Below are 18,431 nucleotides of genomic sequence, written 5' to 3'. Positions count from 1 at the left end.
GGCACCTTAAGTTGATGATTACTTCTATGTGTAGAAATTTTTATTTATAATTGAATCACTTGTTTATTTTTCAACAAGTTTTTAGTTACTTTTATATCTTTTTTTCCGAATAGTACAAGAAAGACCACTACAAATGAGCAATATTTTCAATCAATCAATTATTATTTATATAGCCCTAAATCACTAGTGTCTCAAAGGGCTGCACAAACCACAACACAAACCACTACGACATCCTCGGTAGAGCCCACATAAGAGCAAGGAAAACTCACACCCAGTGGGACGTCGGTGACAATGATGACTATGAGAAACCTTGGAGAGGACCGCATATGTAGGCAACCCCCCCCCCCTCTAGAGGACCGAAAGCAATGGATGTCGAGCGGGTCTAACATGATACAGTGAAAGTTCAATCCATAGTGGATCCAACACAACCGCGAGAGTCCAGTCCAAAGTGGATCCAACACAGAAGCGAGTGTCCTGTCCACCCTGGAGCCAACAGGAAACAATCCCAAGCGGAGGCGGATCAGCAGCGCAGAGATGTCCCCAACCGAAACACAGGCGAGCCGTCCATCCTGGGTCCCGACTCTGGACGAGCAGTCCATCCTGGGTCCCGACTCAGGACAGCCAGTACTTCATCCATGGCCATCGGACCGGACCCCCTCCACAAGGGAGAGTGGGACAGAGGAGAAAAAGAAAAGAAACGGCAGATCAACTGGTCTAAAAAGGGGGTCTATTTAAAAGCTAGAGTATACAAATGAGTTTTAAAGTGAGACCTAAATGCTTCTACTGAGGTGGCATCTCGAACTGTTACCGGGAGTAACATTTTGGACTGTTATACAATTTAATAAATCAGAAACTGATGACATAGTGCTGTATTTTAATTCTTTGTCTCTTTTTTTCAACCAAAAATGCTTTGTTCTGATTAGGGGGTACTTGAATTAAAAAAATGTTCACAGGGGGTACATCACTGAAAAAAGGTTGAGAACCACTGTAGTAGACAATATGATAGTATTATAATATGTTAAACATGAATAAACAGTGAAATATGTTAAATTATGCACACAAGTAGTAACAAATTGCGAACACATTTTTCCTACGCCGTAAAACTTGGGTGTGGTATCGCGTCAAACTTAACTCTGACGGTTTTTGGCCAATTAAATTTGGCCAAATAAAGTACTATCTATCTATCTATTTTAAAAAAAAATGGAAAAATGGGATCGTTCTTTAACGAACTTCTCCCAAGAGTTTTTATGAGCCTGCCGTCTTTAAAGAAGTCTTCTGCCATTTTCGTGTCAATACGTGAAACTGGTATTTTTTTTTTTTTCCTAATTCTGTAGGTGGCATTTCCAGGACCCCAAAAATATAACATTTTACGCCATACTTGACACAGCTGAAAACTATGGGGACTTTTCGTGCATGTTAAGGGCCTCAATACGGAAGTAACAAGTCACAGTAGAGAAATACATGGAACACGGACTTATATTAGAAATATTTTATTTAAAACATCTGCTAAAAAATGCACACTGACTGTTGCACCGCCTACTTGTTGAGATAAAATCTATTTTTGAAAAGCCTTCTCTGTGGTGATGACATCGCTGCTAAGGTATTTCAAACCAAAGATGCGTTCGGGGACCTCTGACTAAAGAGGTTAAATGTGGACTGTGTCCGAGGAGGTAGGGTGGATTGAGCTTTGTCTTTAGTGTATGGCGGAGAAAAGACCAGGAAAAAGCAAAATGCTAACACGGCCAATAAAAGCTATTTACAAATCACAGTGGACACAGAACATTGCTGCTGCCAGCCCAGCAGGGGGCAGTCTCGCGCCGCACCCGTCGAGGCTGGCAAGTTTGACGGCACACACTGACGTGCGTGTCTCAGTCCATGTTTGTGTCCCGAGGCCCCGGGGCCCTTTCTTCTACACCCCCGTTTTCTGTTTGATCCAGCCGCGGAATCTGGTGACCGTGGTGTAGATTCCGGGCTTGTTCCTGCGCGCGCAGCCGTCCCCCCAGCTGACCACTCCGCCCAGGAACATGCGGTTGCCCGATGGGATGGAGAGCGGCCCGCCGGAGTCGCCCTGAGGAAGACAAAGGCATGTGTTGGCATTGTGCTGGGGGGCCTCGTGTATTAAGAGTTGCGTGGATTCCCTGCTTAAAAACTGTCCATACGTTGAAATCCAGAAAATGTACGCACAGTTTCTGATGCACTCAAGCAGGGGTCAAAAGTCTTCTACAACTCTTATTTTTTGTGATAGAGTGATTGGAGCACATACTGGTTGGTCAGAAAAAAACATTCATGAAGTTTGGTTCTTTTATGAACTTATTATGGGTCTACTGAAAATGTGAGCAAATCTGCTGGGTCAAAAGTATACATACAGCAATGTTAATATTTGCTTACATGTCCCTTGGCAAGTTTCACGGCAAAAATACGCTTCTGGTTGAATTTTTGACCACTCCTTTTGACAACCTTGATGCAGTTGAGCTAAATGTGTTGGTTTTCTGACATGGACTTGTTTCTTCAGCATTGTCCACACGTTTAAGTCAGGACTTTGGGAAGGCCATTCTAAAACCTTCATTCTAGCCCAGTGATTCTTAACCTTGTTGGAGATACCGAACCCCACCAGTTTCATATGCGCATTCACCGAACCCTTTTTTAGTGAAAAATAAAAATGTTTTTCAAATTCAAGACAGAGTTATATGTTTTTTTACTGGTGCACGAAATGAACTGTGCATGAACATTATCTTGTTCAAAGAACAAAACCAACACAGTGCATGAACTCACAACAAATTACACACCTCCAAATCAGATGGAAAATTACAGGGAACATTGTTTGGGGGTGTCCATAATACGCCAATAGGGAGAAGCTTTTATATACACAATGAGTCAGTTGTATCTTGCAGAGGCTTCGCTGAACCCCTGAGGCCGACTCAACGAACCCCTAGGGTTCGATCGAACCCTGGTTAAGAACCACTGTTCTAGCCTGGTTTAGCCATTCCTTTACCACTTTTGCTGGGTATTGTGGCCAAACAGCTCAATTTTCGTTTCATCTGACCACAGACCTTTCCTCCAGAACATGGGTGTCAAACTCTGGCCTGCGGGCCAAATTTGGCCCACCGTGTAATTTCATTTGGCCCTTGAGGCAATATCAAATTAACATTAGAGCTGGCCCGCCACTGTAACACCGCATTCACCACTAATACTCATACTCGTCAACCCTCCCGATTTTCCCGGGAGACTCCCAACGTTCAGTGCCCCTCCCGAATTTTTCCCGATTCCCACCCGGACAATAATATTAGGGGCGGGCCGTAAAAGCACTGCCTTTGGCGTTCTCTACATGTCGCCACGTCCGCTTTTCCTCCATACAAACAGCGTGCCGGCCCACTCACATAATATATGCGGCTCATACACACACACAACTGTATGCAAGGCATACTTGGTCAACAGCCATACAGGTCACACTGAGGGTGGCCGTATAAACAACTTTAAAACTGTTACAAATATACCCCACACTGTGAACTCACAGCAAACAAGAATGACAAACACATTTCGGGGGAACATCCGCACCGTAACACAACATAAACACAACCGAACAAATACCCCTTGCATCACTAACTCTTCCGGGTTGCTACAATATACACCCCCTCTACCACCAAACCCCGCCCTACTCAAACCCCCCGCCGAAAAGAGGCATTCAATTTGTATTTTTATTTTATTTGATATGCCATTGATATTTTTTAATTATTATTATTAAAAACTCGATTTTGCATGTCACTATAAAGTTTTATAAGCCTTGCTTGGTCAATATTCAATGCAAAACTTGTTTGGGTCCCTATAAAAGGTTAATTTGTTCAACCTTGGCCCGCGGCTTTGTTCCGTTTAAAATTTTGGCCCACTCTGTATTTGAGTTTGACACCCCTGCTCCAGAAGGTCTTATCTTTGTCCATGTGGTGTCAGACAAAACGAAACTTGAGCTGTATGGCCACAATACCCAGCATTGGGTTTGGAGGAAAAAAGGTGAGGCCTTTACTCCCAGGAACACCATCCTACCATCAAGCGTGGTGGTGGTAGTATTATGCTCTGGGTCTGTTTTGCTGCCAATGGAACTGGTGCTTCACAGAGAGTAAATGGGACCATGAAAAAGGAGAATTACCTCCAAATTCTTCAGTACAACCTAAAATCATCAGCCCGGAGGTTGGGTCTTGGGACGCAGTTGGGTGTTCCAACAGGACAATGACCCCAAACACACGTCAAAAGTGGTAAAGGAATGGCTAAACCAGGCTAGAATGAAGGTTTTAGAATGGCCTTCCCAAAGTCCTGGATTAAACATGTGGACAATGCTGAAGAAACAAGTCCATGTCAGAAAACCAACACATTTAACTGAACTGCACCAATTTTGTCAAGAGGAGTGGTCAAAAAGTCAAGAAGAAGCTTGTGAATGGCTACCAAAAGCGCCTTATTGCCGTGAAACTTGCCAAGGGACATGTAAACAAATATTAAAGGCCTACTCAAATGAGATTTTCTTATTTAAACGTGGATATCAGGTCCATACTTGATCATTTCGCGATATTGCCATATTTTTGCTGAAAGGATTTAGTAGAGAACATCGACGATAAAGTTTGCAACTTTTGGTCGCTAATAAAAAAGCCTTGCCTGTACCGGAAGTAGCAGACGATGTGCGCGTGATGTCACCGGTGTGAGGTTTCCTCACATCCTCACATTGTTTATAATGTGAGCCTCCAGCAGTAAGAGCAATTCGGACCGAGAAAGCGACGATTTCCCCATTAATTTGAGTGAGGATGAAAGATTAGTGGATGACAAAAGTTAGAGTGAAGCACTATTAAAAAAAAAAAAGAAAAAGAAAAGGCGATGGCTCCAGGTGGCGGCAGTGGGAGCGTTTCAGATGTAATTAGACACATTTACTAGGATAATTCTGGAAAATCCCTTACTTGCTTATTGTGTTAATAGTATTTTAGTGAGATTATAAAGTCATACCTGAAAGTCGGATGGCCGCGGTGAACGCCAGTGTCTCAGAGAAAAGCCGAGGAGCCAAGATTACAGCTGCTTTTTTGAGCTGCAGGATGAGGTCGCGTAATCCACTCAAGTCTCCGGTAAGAGCCGACTTAATATTACAATTTTCCCATCCAAAAACATGCTGGTTGACGTAGAGAAACATGTTCGCTTGACCACTCTGTGTTAAAGATTCACAATAAACAAAGAAAAACCGACTGTGTTCCGGTGCTAAAGGCAGCTGCAATTCACCGCTTTCCACCAACAGCATTCTTCTTTATAGTCTCCATTATTAATTGAACAAATTGCAAAAGATTCAGCAACAGAGATGTCCAAATTACTGTGTAATTATGCGATGAAAAGAGACGACTTTTAGCTGTGCGTGGTGCTGGGCTAATATGTCCCCTCCAACCCGAGACGTCACAAATACGCTTCATCATTCCGCGAAGTTTTCAACAAGAAGCTCCGCGGGAATATTAAAATTGTAATTTAGTAAACTAAACCGGCCGTATTGGCATGTGTTGCAATGTTAATATTTCATCATTGATATATAAACTATCAGACTGCGTGGTGGGTAGTAGTGGGTTTCAGTAGGCCTTTAACATTGCTGTATGTATACTTTTGACCCGGCAGATTTGCTCACATTTTCAGTAGACCCATAATAAATTCAAAAAAGAACCAAACTTCATGAATGTTTTTTGTGACCAACAAGTATGTGCTCCAATCACTATCACAAAAAAATGAGGTGTAGAAATTATTGAGGAGCAGTGGCTTTACTCTGAGTTCCTCCCGAATAACAAAGCTTCTCACCCTCTTTCTAAGGGAGAGGAGCTCACTCTGGATTAAGACTCTGAGGTACTAGAACTCCTCAACTTGGGGCAACCCAGAGATGAAACTCCCCCTTTTATAAACAAATATAAGGACCTGGATCATAATTTTTCACAAAGTAATCATTGTTGGATCTCACAAAGTCTGCTTGATTAGCATTGTTGTTGATGGGGAAATGATCTGTGGTCTCAAAATGGCTTAGTGAGATGAATACTATTTTGATCATATTTATTTATTAAAAATTAGCATGTCACTACACATGTAGTACACGTTTGTGTACTTATGGACTAAGTACATCATATAAAAAGATGATTCTTAGTTTTTATTCTAATTAGGGTCCAATAAGCCCAAATAGCAAAGAGAAATAAAAAAAAGCATGTAAACAAACAGCTTGGGTCTTAATCATAATTTTTTCACAAAGTAATCATTGTTGGATCTCACAAAGTCTGCTTGATTAGCATTGTTGTTGATGGGGAAAGGATCTGTGGTCTCAAAATGGCTCGGGAATCTACGTGAGATGGATATTATTTTGATCATATTTATTTATTTGCAAACTTTGGAGGTGTTTAGGTGTCATAAATCAGACAAATATGATGATAACTTCAACTTGTATTTCCACACTACTGCCACTTTAAACCTCTAAAGGTTTAGTGGCCACATGCGTGGACAGCACCTTTTAGCTCTTATTTCCAAAATTGTGTACACTACTGAATTGGGGTCTTATGGCCGCTTATGTGGACACTTATACTGCCATCTGGTGGTATCAAAAGAGTATAACATACAATGGAATTTGGAAAAAAAAAGTGTAAAAGTAAAAATTAGCATGTCACTACACATGAAGTACACGTTTGTGTACTAATGGACTAAGTACATCATATAAAAAGATGATTCTTAGTTTTTATTCTAATTAGGGTCTAATAAGCCCAAATAGCAATAGAAATAAAAAAAAAAGCATGTAAATAAACAGCTTGGGTCTTAATCATAATTTTTCACAAAGTCATCATTGTTGGATCTCACAAAGTCTGCTTGATTAGCATTGTTGATGGGGAAAGGATCTGTGGTCTCAAAATGGCTTAGGAATCTCCGTGAGATGAACACTATTTTGATCATATTTATTTATTTGCAAACTTTGGAGGTGTTTAGGTGTCATAAATCAGACAAATATGATGATGACTTCAACTTGTATTTCCACACTACAGCCACTTTAAACCTCTAAAGGTTTAGTGGCCACATGCGTGGACAGCACCTTTTAGCTCTTATTTCCAAAATTGTGTACACTACTGAATTGGGGTCTTATGGCCGCTTATGTGGACACTTATACTGCCATCTGGTGGTGTCAGAAGAGTATAACATACAATGGAATTTGGAAAAAATAAGTGTAAAAGTAAAAAATAGCATCATATCAAAAGATTATTCTTAGTTTTAATTCTAATTAGGGTCAAATAAGCCCAAATAGCAAAGAGAAATAAAAAAAGCATGTAAACAAACAGCTTGGGCCTTAAGAGGTTAAGTTTGTAAATGGAGACTCCACTGTACCCGCTTTAGTCTCAAACATTGGGCAAGAGGGAAAAGACAGGAAGTGATGTCACCTGACAAGCGTCGACTCCTCCGCTCAGCACGCCGGCACACGTCATCCTGGTGGTCAGCTGCCCCCCCATCAGACCGTCACACACGCCGTGGTTGATGATGCGGACCTGCGCCTTCTGCAGCACCGTTGCGGCGAAACCTGAAGCATGTGCACAACGACGTTGTTTACGGTGGTGATGGTTCAATATCGTGGCGCTCAGTGTGGAGACTCGCCTCCCTCCCGCGTGGCGCCCCAGCCCGTGATCCACACCGTGCTCCCCACCGGGAAGTCGTGCTGCGCGGCCGGTATGCAGATGGGCCGGATGTAGTCGTTGTAGACCACCGGTTTGTCCAGCTCCATCAGGGCAATGTCGTTGTCGAAGGTGAAGTCGTTGTAGTTTGGGTGCGCGATGATCCTCTTCAGGTTCCTCTTCACCACCGTGCTGGGGATTTTGCCCTGGGTGTGGAGGCCCATGTACGCCTCCCAGGTGGAGGGCTGGGAGTACCTGCGCACATTTTTTATCAGTGTTAGCGGCAGGGCGGCGGAGCTAAGCAAAAGGGGCGGCACGCGAGCGTTTAGGAGGGAGGGGCGTCGCAGAAAGGACAATGTAACGAGTGAGGGCGGGGCTAAACACTCAGGAAAGAGCGAAGCGGAACGTGCTTCAAAATGAGGGCGGAGCTTAGAAAATAAGGTGGTAGTATTCATCGAGGTTAGTGCTCAGCAATATGGGTGGGGCTTAAAGGTGGGCGTGGAACCAGGAATTGTGGCTAGAGCTACACAGCTATCTTAGTAGCGTTGCAGCTATCAATTATTTTTGTAAACGACTAATTTATCCATTAGTTTGTTCAATTAATCGACTAATCTAGCCTTTAGTATGTTTGATTAATCCACTAATCTGTCCATTAGTGTGTTTGATTAATCCACAAATCCATCCATTAGTTTGTCGATTAATAGACTAATCTACCCATTAGTTTGTTCAATTAGTCGACTATTCCATCCATTAGTTTGTCATTTAATCAACTAATCTAACCTTTAATATGTTTGATTAATCCACTAATCTATCCATTAGTGTTTGATTAATCAATTAATCCGTCCATTAGTTTGTCGATTAATAGACTAATCTACCCATTAGTTTGTTCAATTAGTCGACTATTCCATCCATTAGTTCGTCATTTAATCGACTAATCTAACCTTTAGTTTGTTTGATTAATCGACTAATCCATCTATTAGTTTGTTGATTAATAGACTAATCTACCCATTAGTTTGTCAATTAATCGACTAATCTAGCCTTTAGTTTGTTTGATTAATAGACTAATCTACCTATTAGTTTGTTCAATTAATCGACTATTCGATCAATTAGATTGTCGATTATTCAACTAATCTAACCTTTAGTTTTTCTATTAATCGACTAATCTAGCCTGTAGTTTGTCTGATTAATCTACTAATCCATCCATTAGTTTGTCAATTAATAGACTAATCTACCCATTAGTTTGTTCAATTAATCAACTATTCTATCCATTAGTTTGTCGATTAATCAACTAATCTAACATTTAGTTTGTCAATTAATCGACTAATCTAGCCGGTAGCTTTTTTAATTAATCAACTTTTCCATCCATTATTTTGTTCGATTAATGAAGTAATGTAGCCATTAGTTTGTCAATTAATCAACTAATCTATCCATTACTTTGTTCAATTAATCAAGTAATCTAGCCATTAGTTTGTTGATTAATCGACTAATCAAGCCTTTAGTTAGTTAAATTAGTTTGTTCTATTAATCGACTAATCTAGGCATTAGTTTGTCGATTTATAGACTAATCTACCCATTAGTTAGTTCAATTAATCGACTAAACCATCCATTAGCTTGTCAATTAATCGACTAATCTAGCCTTTAGTTTGTTTAATTAATCAAGTCATCTATCCATTAGTTTGTCGATTAATCGACTAATCTAGCCTTTAGTTTGTTGGATTAAACAACTAATCTATCCATTAATTTGCTTGATTAATGAAATAATGTAGCCATTAGTTTTTTCTATTAATCGTCTACTCTAGCCTGTAGTTTGTTTAATTAATCAAGTAATCTATTTATTAGTTTGTCGATTAATCGACTACTCAAGCCTTTAGTTTGTTTGATTAATCAACTAATCTATCCATACTTTGTTCGATTAATGAAGTAATGTAGCCATTAATTAGTTAAATTAATCGACTAATCCATCCATTAGTTTGTCGATTAATAAACTAATATAGCCTTTATTTTGTTAGATTAATCCAGTAATCCATCCATTAGTTTGTCCAATTAATCAAGTAATCGAGCCATTGCTTTTATTCAATTAATTGAGTAATCGGATACACACACTTTGTAGCCTCTGTGTGTTTAAGGGAAAATCGTTGCAATAACAATTTTTGTGCCAACCTTTACCTTCAATACCCTCTATTTACCTTGCTTTACCTTTTACATATCTTCTATTTAACTTGTTTTAGCTTCTCTTAACTTTTATTTACCTTAATTTCCCTTTTATTTAACTTTCTTCACCTTTTAACTTATTTTTTCTTCTATTTACTTTCCTTTGCCTTTTACTTCCCTTATTTTACCTTTTACTTACTTTAATTTACCTTCTATCTAACTTGTCAATTTATGATTCATCTGACCACAGACCTTTCCTCCAGAAGGTCTTATCTTTGTCCATGTGATGTCAGATGAAACAAAACTTCAGCTGTTTGGCCACAATTCCCAGCATTGTTAGGTTTGGAGGAAATCTTACTTAATAAATCCTTCAATTAACCTTTTACCTTTCATTTACCGTATTTGACCTTCATTTCACCTTGTTTTATCTTCCTTTGCCTTCCTTTACTTTTTGTTAAACTTGTGTAACATTTTATTTACCTTATTTTACCTTCTATTTAACTTATTTTACTTTCTATATTCCTTCTTGCTTTCATCTTTAATATACCTTTTATTCACTACTTTTACCTTCCATTGACCTCCTTTTACCTTTTAATTATTTGTTTTACCTTCTATATTCCTTCTTTTACCTTTATTTACCTTCTTTTACCTTTGATTTACCTTTTTAATCTTTTACCTTTTATCAATCTATTTTTTTTTCTATATGCCTTCTTTTATCTCCCATTGACCTGTTTTATTCTCTTTTCCCTTTGATTTATGTCTGATACTTTCTAATTACCTTCTATCCAATTTGTTTCACATTCTTTGAAGCGGTTACACTCATTATACGAATAATATAAGCCACAAAATATAAATCAAAGCTTTTTCTAATCAAATTAATCGATTAATTGTTGCAGCCCTAAAAGTTAGTGCTAAGCAATACGAAGGGCTTAAAGGGGAGGAGCTAAAGAATAAGACAGAGCCATTAATCAAGATTAGTGACACACAGTGAGGGCGGAGCTAAAAACAAATGAGGCGATGATGCAAGAATGGTGCTTGGAGAAGGTGGAGTTAAGACAGTGTGGGCGGAGTAAAGGAAACATGGGTGGGGCTATGCAGCAAGGTCGGAACATGCAATTAGGGAGGACCTAAGCAGCCAGTGGGCGGAGTTAAAAAATAAAGTTAGTGTGGGGCCAAAAGGCAAGGTGGAGCTAAGGTGTGGGTGGAGCTACACAGTCAGGGCGTAGCTAAGGTACCTAGTCTTGGCGTCATCTTGCACACAGTGGGCGGCGGTGACCAGCCATTGAGGACTGATGAGGGATGCGCCGCACACGTGACCGTAGCCCTTGACGTGGAGGCTGACCTGCCACGGGAACTCGCCGGCCTCCGCCTCCTGACCACCGACGATGCGCGAGGTCTTGAACATGCTCCTGCCGCAGTCTGAGGGGCCCGCACGGTCCGGTCAAACAAACATGAAGTAGATGGGAGAGTCAAGTGGCGAGCGCACTCACCGCAGTTCTTCTCGTCGGAGCCGTCCTCGCAGTCGGCGGTGCCGTCACATTCCGGGTTGACCTTGTTGACGCACCTGTTGTCCTCGCACTTGTACGTCAGCTCGGTGCAGCTCACGGGCAAAGACCCTGCAAGAAGGGTGAACTAGCCTCAGAGCCAAACCTCCACAAGCCAAACAAGTGTTTTCCCATCGGGGAGTTTACCTCGGGCACAGTCCAGCTCGTCAGACCCGTCGCCGCAGTCGTCCCGCCCGTCACAGCGACTCTTCTCTGAGAGGCACTTGCCGTTCTTACAGGAGAGCTGGTCGGGACGACAGCCGCCTGCACGGACCAAGCCCACAGTTTACACACCTGTTAGACCAGTGGTTCTTAACCTTGTTGGAGGTACCGAACCCCACCAGTTTCATATGCGCATTCACCGAACCCTTTTTTTTTTATTTTTAAATTCAAGACAAAGTTGTATGTTTTTGGTAACACTTTAGTATGGGGAACATATTCTAAGCAACAAATACTTAATTTAGAGTTATTTGGACACTAAGGGAACATATTCTAAGTAACAAAGACTTAAAGGCCTACTGAAACCCACTACTACCCACCATGCAGTCTGATAGTTTATATATCAATGGTGAAATATTAACATTGCAACACATGCCAATACGGCCTATTTAGTTTACTAAATTACAATTTGAAATTTCCCGGGAATTTCGTCTTCGAAAAGTCGTGTAATGATGACGTGTACCCAAGACGTCACGGGTTTTTAGGAAGTATGAGCGCTGCGCACACACACAGCTAAAAGTAGTCTGCATTAACCACATTATTACACAGTATTTTGGACATCTGTCTTGCTGAATCTTTTGCAATTTGTTCAATTAATATTGGAGAAGTCATAGTAGAAAGATGGAGTTGGGAAGCTTTAGCCTTTAGCCACACAAACGCACGGTGATTCCTTGTTTAAAATTCCTGGAGGTGAAACTTTCCTATGGTTTTAGACCGCGGTCAAGAGAACATGGATCCCGACCACATGTCAACCAGCAGGTTTCGGTGAGCAAATTGTGGTTAAAAAGTCAGTTCTTACCGGAGAAAAGCTGATCTTGTGCCGCTCATAGCTGCCGTTGACTCCCCTGAGACACTGCGCGTCAAGACACCCGTGGAGACACCCTTCCGACTATCAGGTACTATTAAACTCACTAAAACACTAGCAACACAATAGAAAGATAAGGGATTTCCCAGAATTAACCTAGTAAATGTGTCTAAAAACATCGGAATCCGTCCCAATGCAATCACGTTTTTTGTTGTTTTGTTTTTCTAGTCCGTCGCTATCAATATCCTCAATCACGAATCTTTCATCCTCGCTCAAATTAATGGGGAAATTGTCTTTTTCTCAGTCCGAATAGCACTTTTTGTTGGAGGCTCCCATTAAAAACAATGTGAATATGTGAGGAGCCATCACACGGGTGACGTCATCGTCTGCGACTTACAGTAGAGGCAGGGCTTTTCTCTTAGCACTGAAAGTTGCGAACTTTATCGTGGATGTTCTCTACTAAATCCTTTCAGCAAAAATATGGCAATATCGCGAAATGATCAAGTATGACACATAGAATGGACCTGCTATCCCCGTTTGAATAAGAAAATCTCATTTCAGTAGGCCTTTAATTTAGAGTTATTTGGTTAGGGTTAGGGTCAGGGTTAGAGGGTTAGGGTTCTAATAAGGCCATGCCGGATAAGGCATTAATTAGTACTTAATGACTAGTTAAGAGCCAATATGTTACTAATTTGCATGTTAATAAGCAATTAGTTAATGGTGATTAGGTTCCCCATACTAAAGTGTTACCATGTTTTTTACTGGTGCACTAAATGAACCGTGCATGAACATCACCTTCTTCAAACAACAAATGACACACCTGCAAATCAATCAGCTTTTGCCGTATCCTTAATACGCCAACAGGGAGAAGTTTGTATTTACACGAAGAGTCGGGTGTGTTTTAATCTCCGCCGAACCCCTGAGGTCGACTCAACGAAACCCTTGGGTTCGATCGAACCCAGGTTAAGAACCACTGCACTAGAGGAACATATTCTAAGTAACAAAGACTTAATTTAGAGTTATTTGGACACTCGGGGAACATATTCTAAGTAACAAAGACTTAATTCAGAGTTATTTGGTTAGGGTCAGGGTTAGAGAGTTAGGGTTATAATACGCCCATGCTGAATAAGGCATTAATAAGTACTTAATAATGACTAGTTAAGAGCCAATATGTTACTAATTTGCATGTTAATAAGCTCCTAATTCAGGGGTCGGGAACCTTTTTGGCTGAGAGAGCCAAGAATCCAAATTTTTTTAAATATATTTCTGCAAGAGCCATATATTATTTTTTTTGACACTGAACACAACTAAACGCGTGCATTTTTAAGTGAGACCAATTTCTACAATATAATAAGTCTCCTATTCTTTGTAATAACATTTTTATTCTGAAGCTAACTGTGGAGGGGGCGTGGTATGCGGGCCTGCAGCGAAGCGGGATGTGCCAGGACCGGCCTCGAAATCAGCGACAGGTGCGTAGATGGTCCACCTGGGCCTTGTTATCTAATCACCTGTCGCCCTGTTATAAGCAGCAGCCAGGAGGAGAGACAGGGTTGGGGCTGGAGCCAGAGTGCGAGCGAGAACGAAAGAGAAAAAGACAATTGCTGGAAAGCAACGGAGAGACTTATTGAAAAATAAAAAAATATTGCAACCCTGAAACAGGCTCTCATGTCGGTGCTTGGTGGTCTGAAGAACCCCCGGGAGGGCAAGCCCTAAACTAACCAATAATAAATAAATCACTTCTTACCCTTAATGCAACTTCTTGAACAAGTGCGGTAGAAAAAGGATGGATGGATTCAAATGCATGAGCATGTTTTATATTTTGAACGTTATTTTTAACACTTTGATTACAAGTGGAATCATTCATTACTTATTGTGTTAAGCAGTGTCAGCTCAGCTTTATCCGAGAGCCAGATGGAGTCATCAAAAGAGCCACATAGCTCGCGAGCCATAGGTTCCCTACCCCTGACCTAATTAATGGTGAATACGTCCCCCATACTAAAGAGTTACCATGTTTTTTTTACTGGTGCACAAAATGAACCGTGCATGAACATCACCTTGTTCAGACAAGAAAACCAACACAGTGCATAAACTCACAACAAATTACACACTTGCAAATCATTCAGCTGTTGCCGTATCCTTAATACGCCGATAGGCGTTTGAATTCATACGATGAGTCGGGTGTGTTTTGACCTCCGCCGAACCCCTGAGGCCGACTCACCGAACCCCTAGGGTTATATATTATAGTTTTCGATCGAACCCAGGTTAAGAACCGCTGTTTTAGACAATTTCCCCGTGACGCCGGGGCGCTGACTCACCACAGTTCTGCTCGTCCGTGCCGTCGCCGCAGTCGTCCACACCGTCACACTTCCAAAACATGGGCTTGCACAGCCCGTTCTTGCAGCTGATGCTTTTCGAGCTGCACTCTGCAGGGAACCAGCGGTTAGCGAACAGCGCGGCAAACAGCGACCTGAGTGAAGTTGTCCCCTTATCGTCGCAAATATTCAAATAACTTTGTGGAACATTTGTGCAAAAATGTGTCTCTTTGTGCCGTTACGGTTTTTCAATTATTCTGAAATATATTTTCTGACGAGTGACATCATCCTGTCCGCCAACCTTGTCAACATCTCCCACTTTCCAACGTTTGTGCTGTAGAAATATTTGCCAAACCTTTATGTTACTCAATATTATGGTTTTTATGTTACTTAATATTATGTTTTTTATGTTACGAAATGTTAAATTTTTTATGTTACGTAATATGTTTTTTTTGTTACTAAATGTTATAGTTTTTATGTTAATTAACAATAACATAGTTTTTATGTTAGTAAATATTAGGTTTTTTATGTTATTAAATGTTTTAGTTTTTATGTTACTTAATATGTTTTTTATTTTACTAAATGTTTTAGTGGGCTTCACGGTGGCAGAGGGGTTAGTGCATCCGTCTCACAATACGAAGGTCCTGCAGTCCTGGGTTCAAATCCAGGCTCGGGATCTTTCTGTGTGGAGTTTGCATGTTCTCCCCGTGAACGCGTGGGTTCCCTCCGGGTACTCCGGCTTCCTCCCACTTACAAAGACATGCACCTGGGGATAGGTTGATTGGCAACACTAAATTGGCCCTAGAGTGTGAATGTGAGTGTGAATGTTGTCTGTCTATCTGTGTTGGCCCTGCGATGAGGTGGCGACTTGTCCAGGGTGTACCCCGCCTTCCGCCCGATTGTAGCTGAGATAGGCGCCAGCGCTCCCGCGACCCCAAAAAGGAATAAGCGGTAGAAAATGGATGGATGGATAAATGTTTTAGTTTTTATGTTACTTAATAATAATATAGTTTTTATGTTACTTAATATTCTTTTTTTTATGTTACTAAATGTTATTGTTTTTATGTTACTAAATGTTATTGTTTTTATGTTACTTAGTACTATAGTTTTTATGTTCTTATTACAATGTTTATGTCATTTAATACTATAGTTTTTATGTTACTTAATATGTTTTTTTTTGTTACTTCATGTTATAGTTTTTTTGTTAATTAACAATAATATAGTTTTTATGTTAGTAAATATTATGTTTTTTTATATTACTAAATGTTTTAGTTTGTATGTTATGTTCTTTATTGTAATAAATGTTATAGTTTTTATGTTACTTAATATTCTTTTTTTATGTTACTAAATGTTATAGTTTTTATGTTACTTAATATTATAGTTTTTATGTTCCTTATTACAATTTTTATGTCATTTAATACTATAGTTTTTATGTTACTTAATATGTTTTTTTGCTACTAAATGTTATAGTTTGTATGTTACTTATACTTTTTATGTAACATATATATATACATATATATGTTAGTTAATATCATGGTTTTTTATGTTACTAAATATTATAGTTTTTATGTTGCTAAATATTATAGTTATGTTACTTAATATCATAGTTTCTGTGTTACTAAATGTTATAGTTGTATGTTACTTAATATTATAGTTTTTATATCACTTAATATGTTTATGTCCCTTAATACTATAGTTTTTATGTTACTTAACATTATGTTTTTTTGTTTCTAAATGTTATGGTTTGTATGTTACTTGTTATAATTTTTATGTAACCTAATAGTTTTCATGCTAGTTAATATCATGTTTTTTATGTTCCTAATATTATAGTTTTTATGTTATTAAATATTATCGTTTTTATGTTAATTACTATTATCGTTTTTATGTTACTTAATATTATAGTTGTTATGTTACTTAATATCATAGTGTTTATGTTCTAAATATTAGAGTTTTTATATTATTTATTATTATATTTTGTATGTTACTAAATGTTATAGTTTGTATGTTACTTATTATAATTTGTATGTAACATAATAGTGTTTATGTTAGTTACTATCATGTTTTTGATGTTACTAAATATTATAGTTTTCATGTTACAAAATATTATTGTTTTTATGTTACTTAATATTATAGTTGTTATGTTACTTAATATATAAACCCCCTTTCCATATGAGTTGGGAAACTGTGTTAGATGTAAATATAAACGGAATCCCATGATTGCAAATCCTTTTCAACCCATATTCAATTGAATGCACTACAAAGACAAGATATTTAATGTTCAAACTAATAAACTGAATTTTTTCCCATTCTTGTTTTATGTAGAGCTTCAGTCGGTGAACAGTCGGGACCACAGAACACTTTTCCACTTTCCATCAGTACATCTCAGATGAGCTCGGGCCCAGCAAAGACGGGAGCGTTTCAGGGTGTTATTGATAAATGGGTTTGGCTTTACATAGTAAATAAATGATAAATGGGTTGTACCTGTATAGCGCTTTTCTACCTTCAAGGTACTCAAAGCGCTTTGACACTACTTCCACATTTACCCATTCACACACACATTCACACATAGTAGAGTTTTAACTTGCACTTACAGATGTAGCGACCAACTGTAATTACTAACAGTGGTTTTATGAAGTGTTCCTGAGCCCATGTGGTGATATCCTTTACACACTGATGTTGTTGTTTTTTTTGCAGTACCGCCTGAGGGGAACAAAGGTCCATAATATCATCGCTTACGTGCAGATATTTCTCCAGATTCTCTGAACCTTTTGATAATTTTATGGACCGTAGATGGTAAAATCCCTAAATTCCTTGCAATAGCTCGTTGAGAAATGTTGTTCTAAAACTGTTCGACAATTTGCTTACCTAGTGGTGACCCTCACACCATCCTTGTTAGTGAATTACTTAGCATTTCATGGAAGCTGCTTTTATACCCAATCATGGCACCCACCTGTTTTCAATTAGCCTGCACACCCGTGGGATGTTCCATATATGTGTTTGATGAGCATATCCTCAACTTTATCAGTATTTATTGCCACATTTCCAACTTTTTTGTCACGTGTTTCTGGCATCAAATTATAAAGTTAATGATTATTTGCAAAAAAATTTTTTTTTATCAGTTGACCATTAAATATGTTGTCTTTGTAGCATATTCAACTGAATATGGATTTGGAAATCATTGTATTCTGTTTATATTTACATCTAACACAATTTCCCAACTCATATAGAAACGGGGTTTGTATTAGAGTTGTTATGTTACTTAATATCATAGTTTATAAGTTACTAAATATTATAGTTTTTGTGTTTTTTATGTTACTAAATGTTATAGTTTTTTTGTTACTTATTATTATAGTTTTTATTTTTACGATCCGCCGGCAGGATCATATTTTTGAGTCCTTTGTGTATCTTGTTTGTTCTTGGACTCTTCGATTCTTAGTTTGTGCACTTCGTTGTTTGTTTTTAACTTAATTTTCACCTGCCTTGACGCACACCTGTGTTTATCAAATCACGTTCTGTATTTAAGCCTGCTTTTCCGTACAATAGTTAATAAATAAAAACTATAATAGTTAACATAAAAAATACTAAATTAATAACATAAAAACTACAATAGTCAATAGAATAAAAAGTATAATAGTTAATAACAAAACAATAATGGACCAAAAAATGTTGCATCACAAACGTAGCATAAACAAGTTGAGGAGATTTTGACAAGAGGTTGGGAGAGCGGGTTATGGATAATAACTAGAGCTGTCAAACG

At 39.0% G+C, this 18,431-nt stretch overlaps 1 protein-coding gene across 1 annotated transcript in view; it reads right to left on the bottom strand.

Annotated features, from left to right (window-relative positions):
• Positions 1-854: 854 nt before the first annotated feature.
• LOC133537434 (uncharacterized) overlaps positions 855-18,431 on the bottom strand; it is a 46,551-nt gene continuing 28,974 nt past the window's right edge. The window contains exons 9-15 of the mRNA XM_061878440.1: positions 14,678-14,902; positions 11,486-11,602; positions 11,285-11,410; positions 11,030-11,213; positions 7,627-7,898; positions 7,416-7,552; positions 855-2,068 (exon numbers count right to left, since the gene is read on the bottom strand). Of these exons, the coding sequence (XP_061734424.1) occupies positions 1,910-2,068; positions 7,416-7,552; positions 7,627-7,898; positions 11,030-11,213; positions 11,285-11,410; positions 11,486-11,602; positions 14,678-14,902 (1,220 nt within the window). The 3' untranslated portion in view covers positions 855-1,909. The remainder of the gene's footprint in view (positions 2,069-7,415; positions 7,553-7,626; positions 7,899-11,029; positions 11,214-11,284; positions 11,411-11,485; positions 11,603-14,677; positions 14,903-18,431) is intronic.

Source organism: Nerophis ophidion, linkage group LG18 (assembly GCF_033978795.1).
Source record: "Nerophis ophidion isolate RoL-2023_Sa linkage group LG18, RoL_Noph_v1.0, whole genome shotgun sequence".
In the NCBI taxonomy this organism is placed as follows: Eukaryota; Metazoa; Chordata; class Actinopteri; order Syngnathiformes; family Syngnathidae; genus Nerophis; species Nerophis ophidion.
Note: the sequence above shows the minus strand (reverse complement) of the source record. Positions and strands in the feature narration are given on the sequence as shown.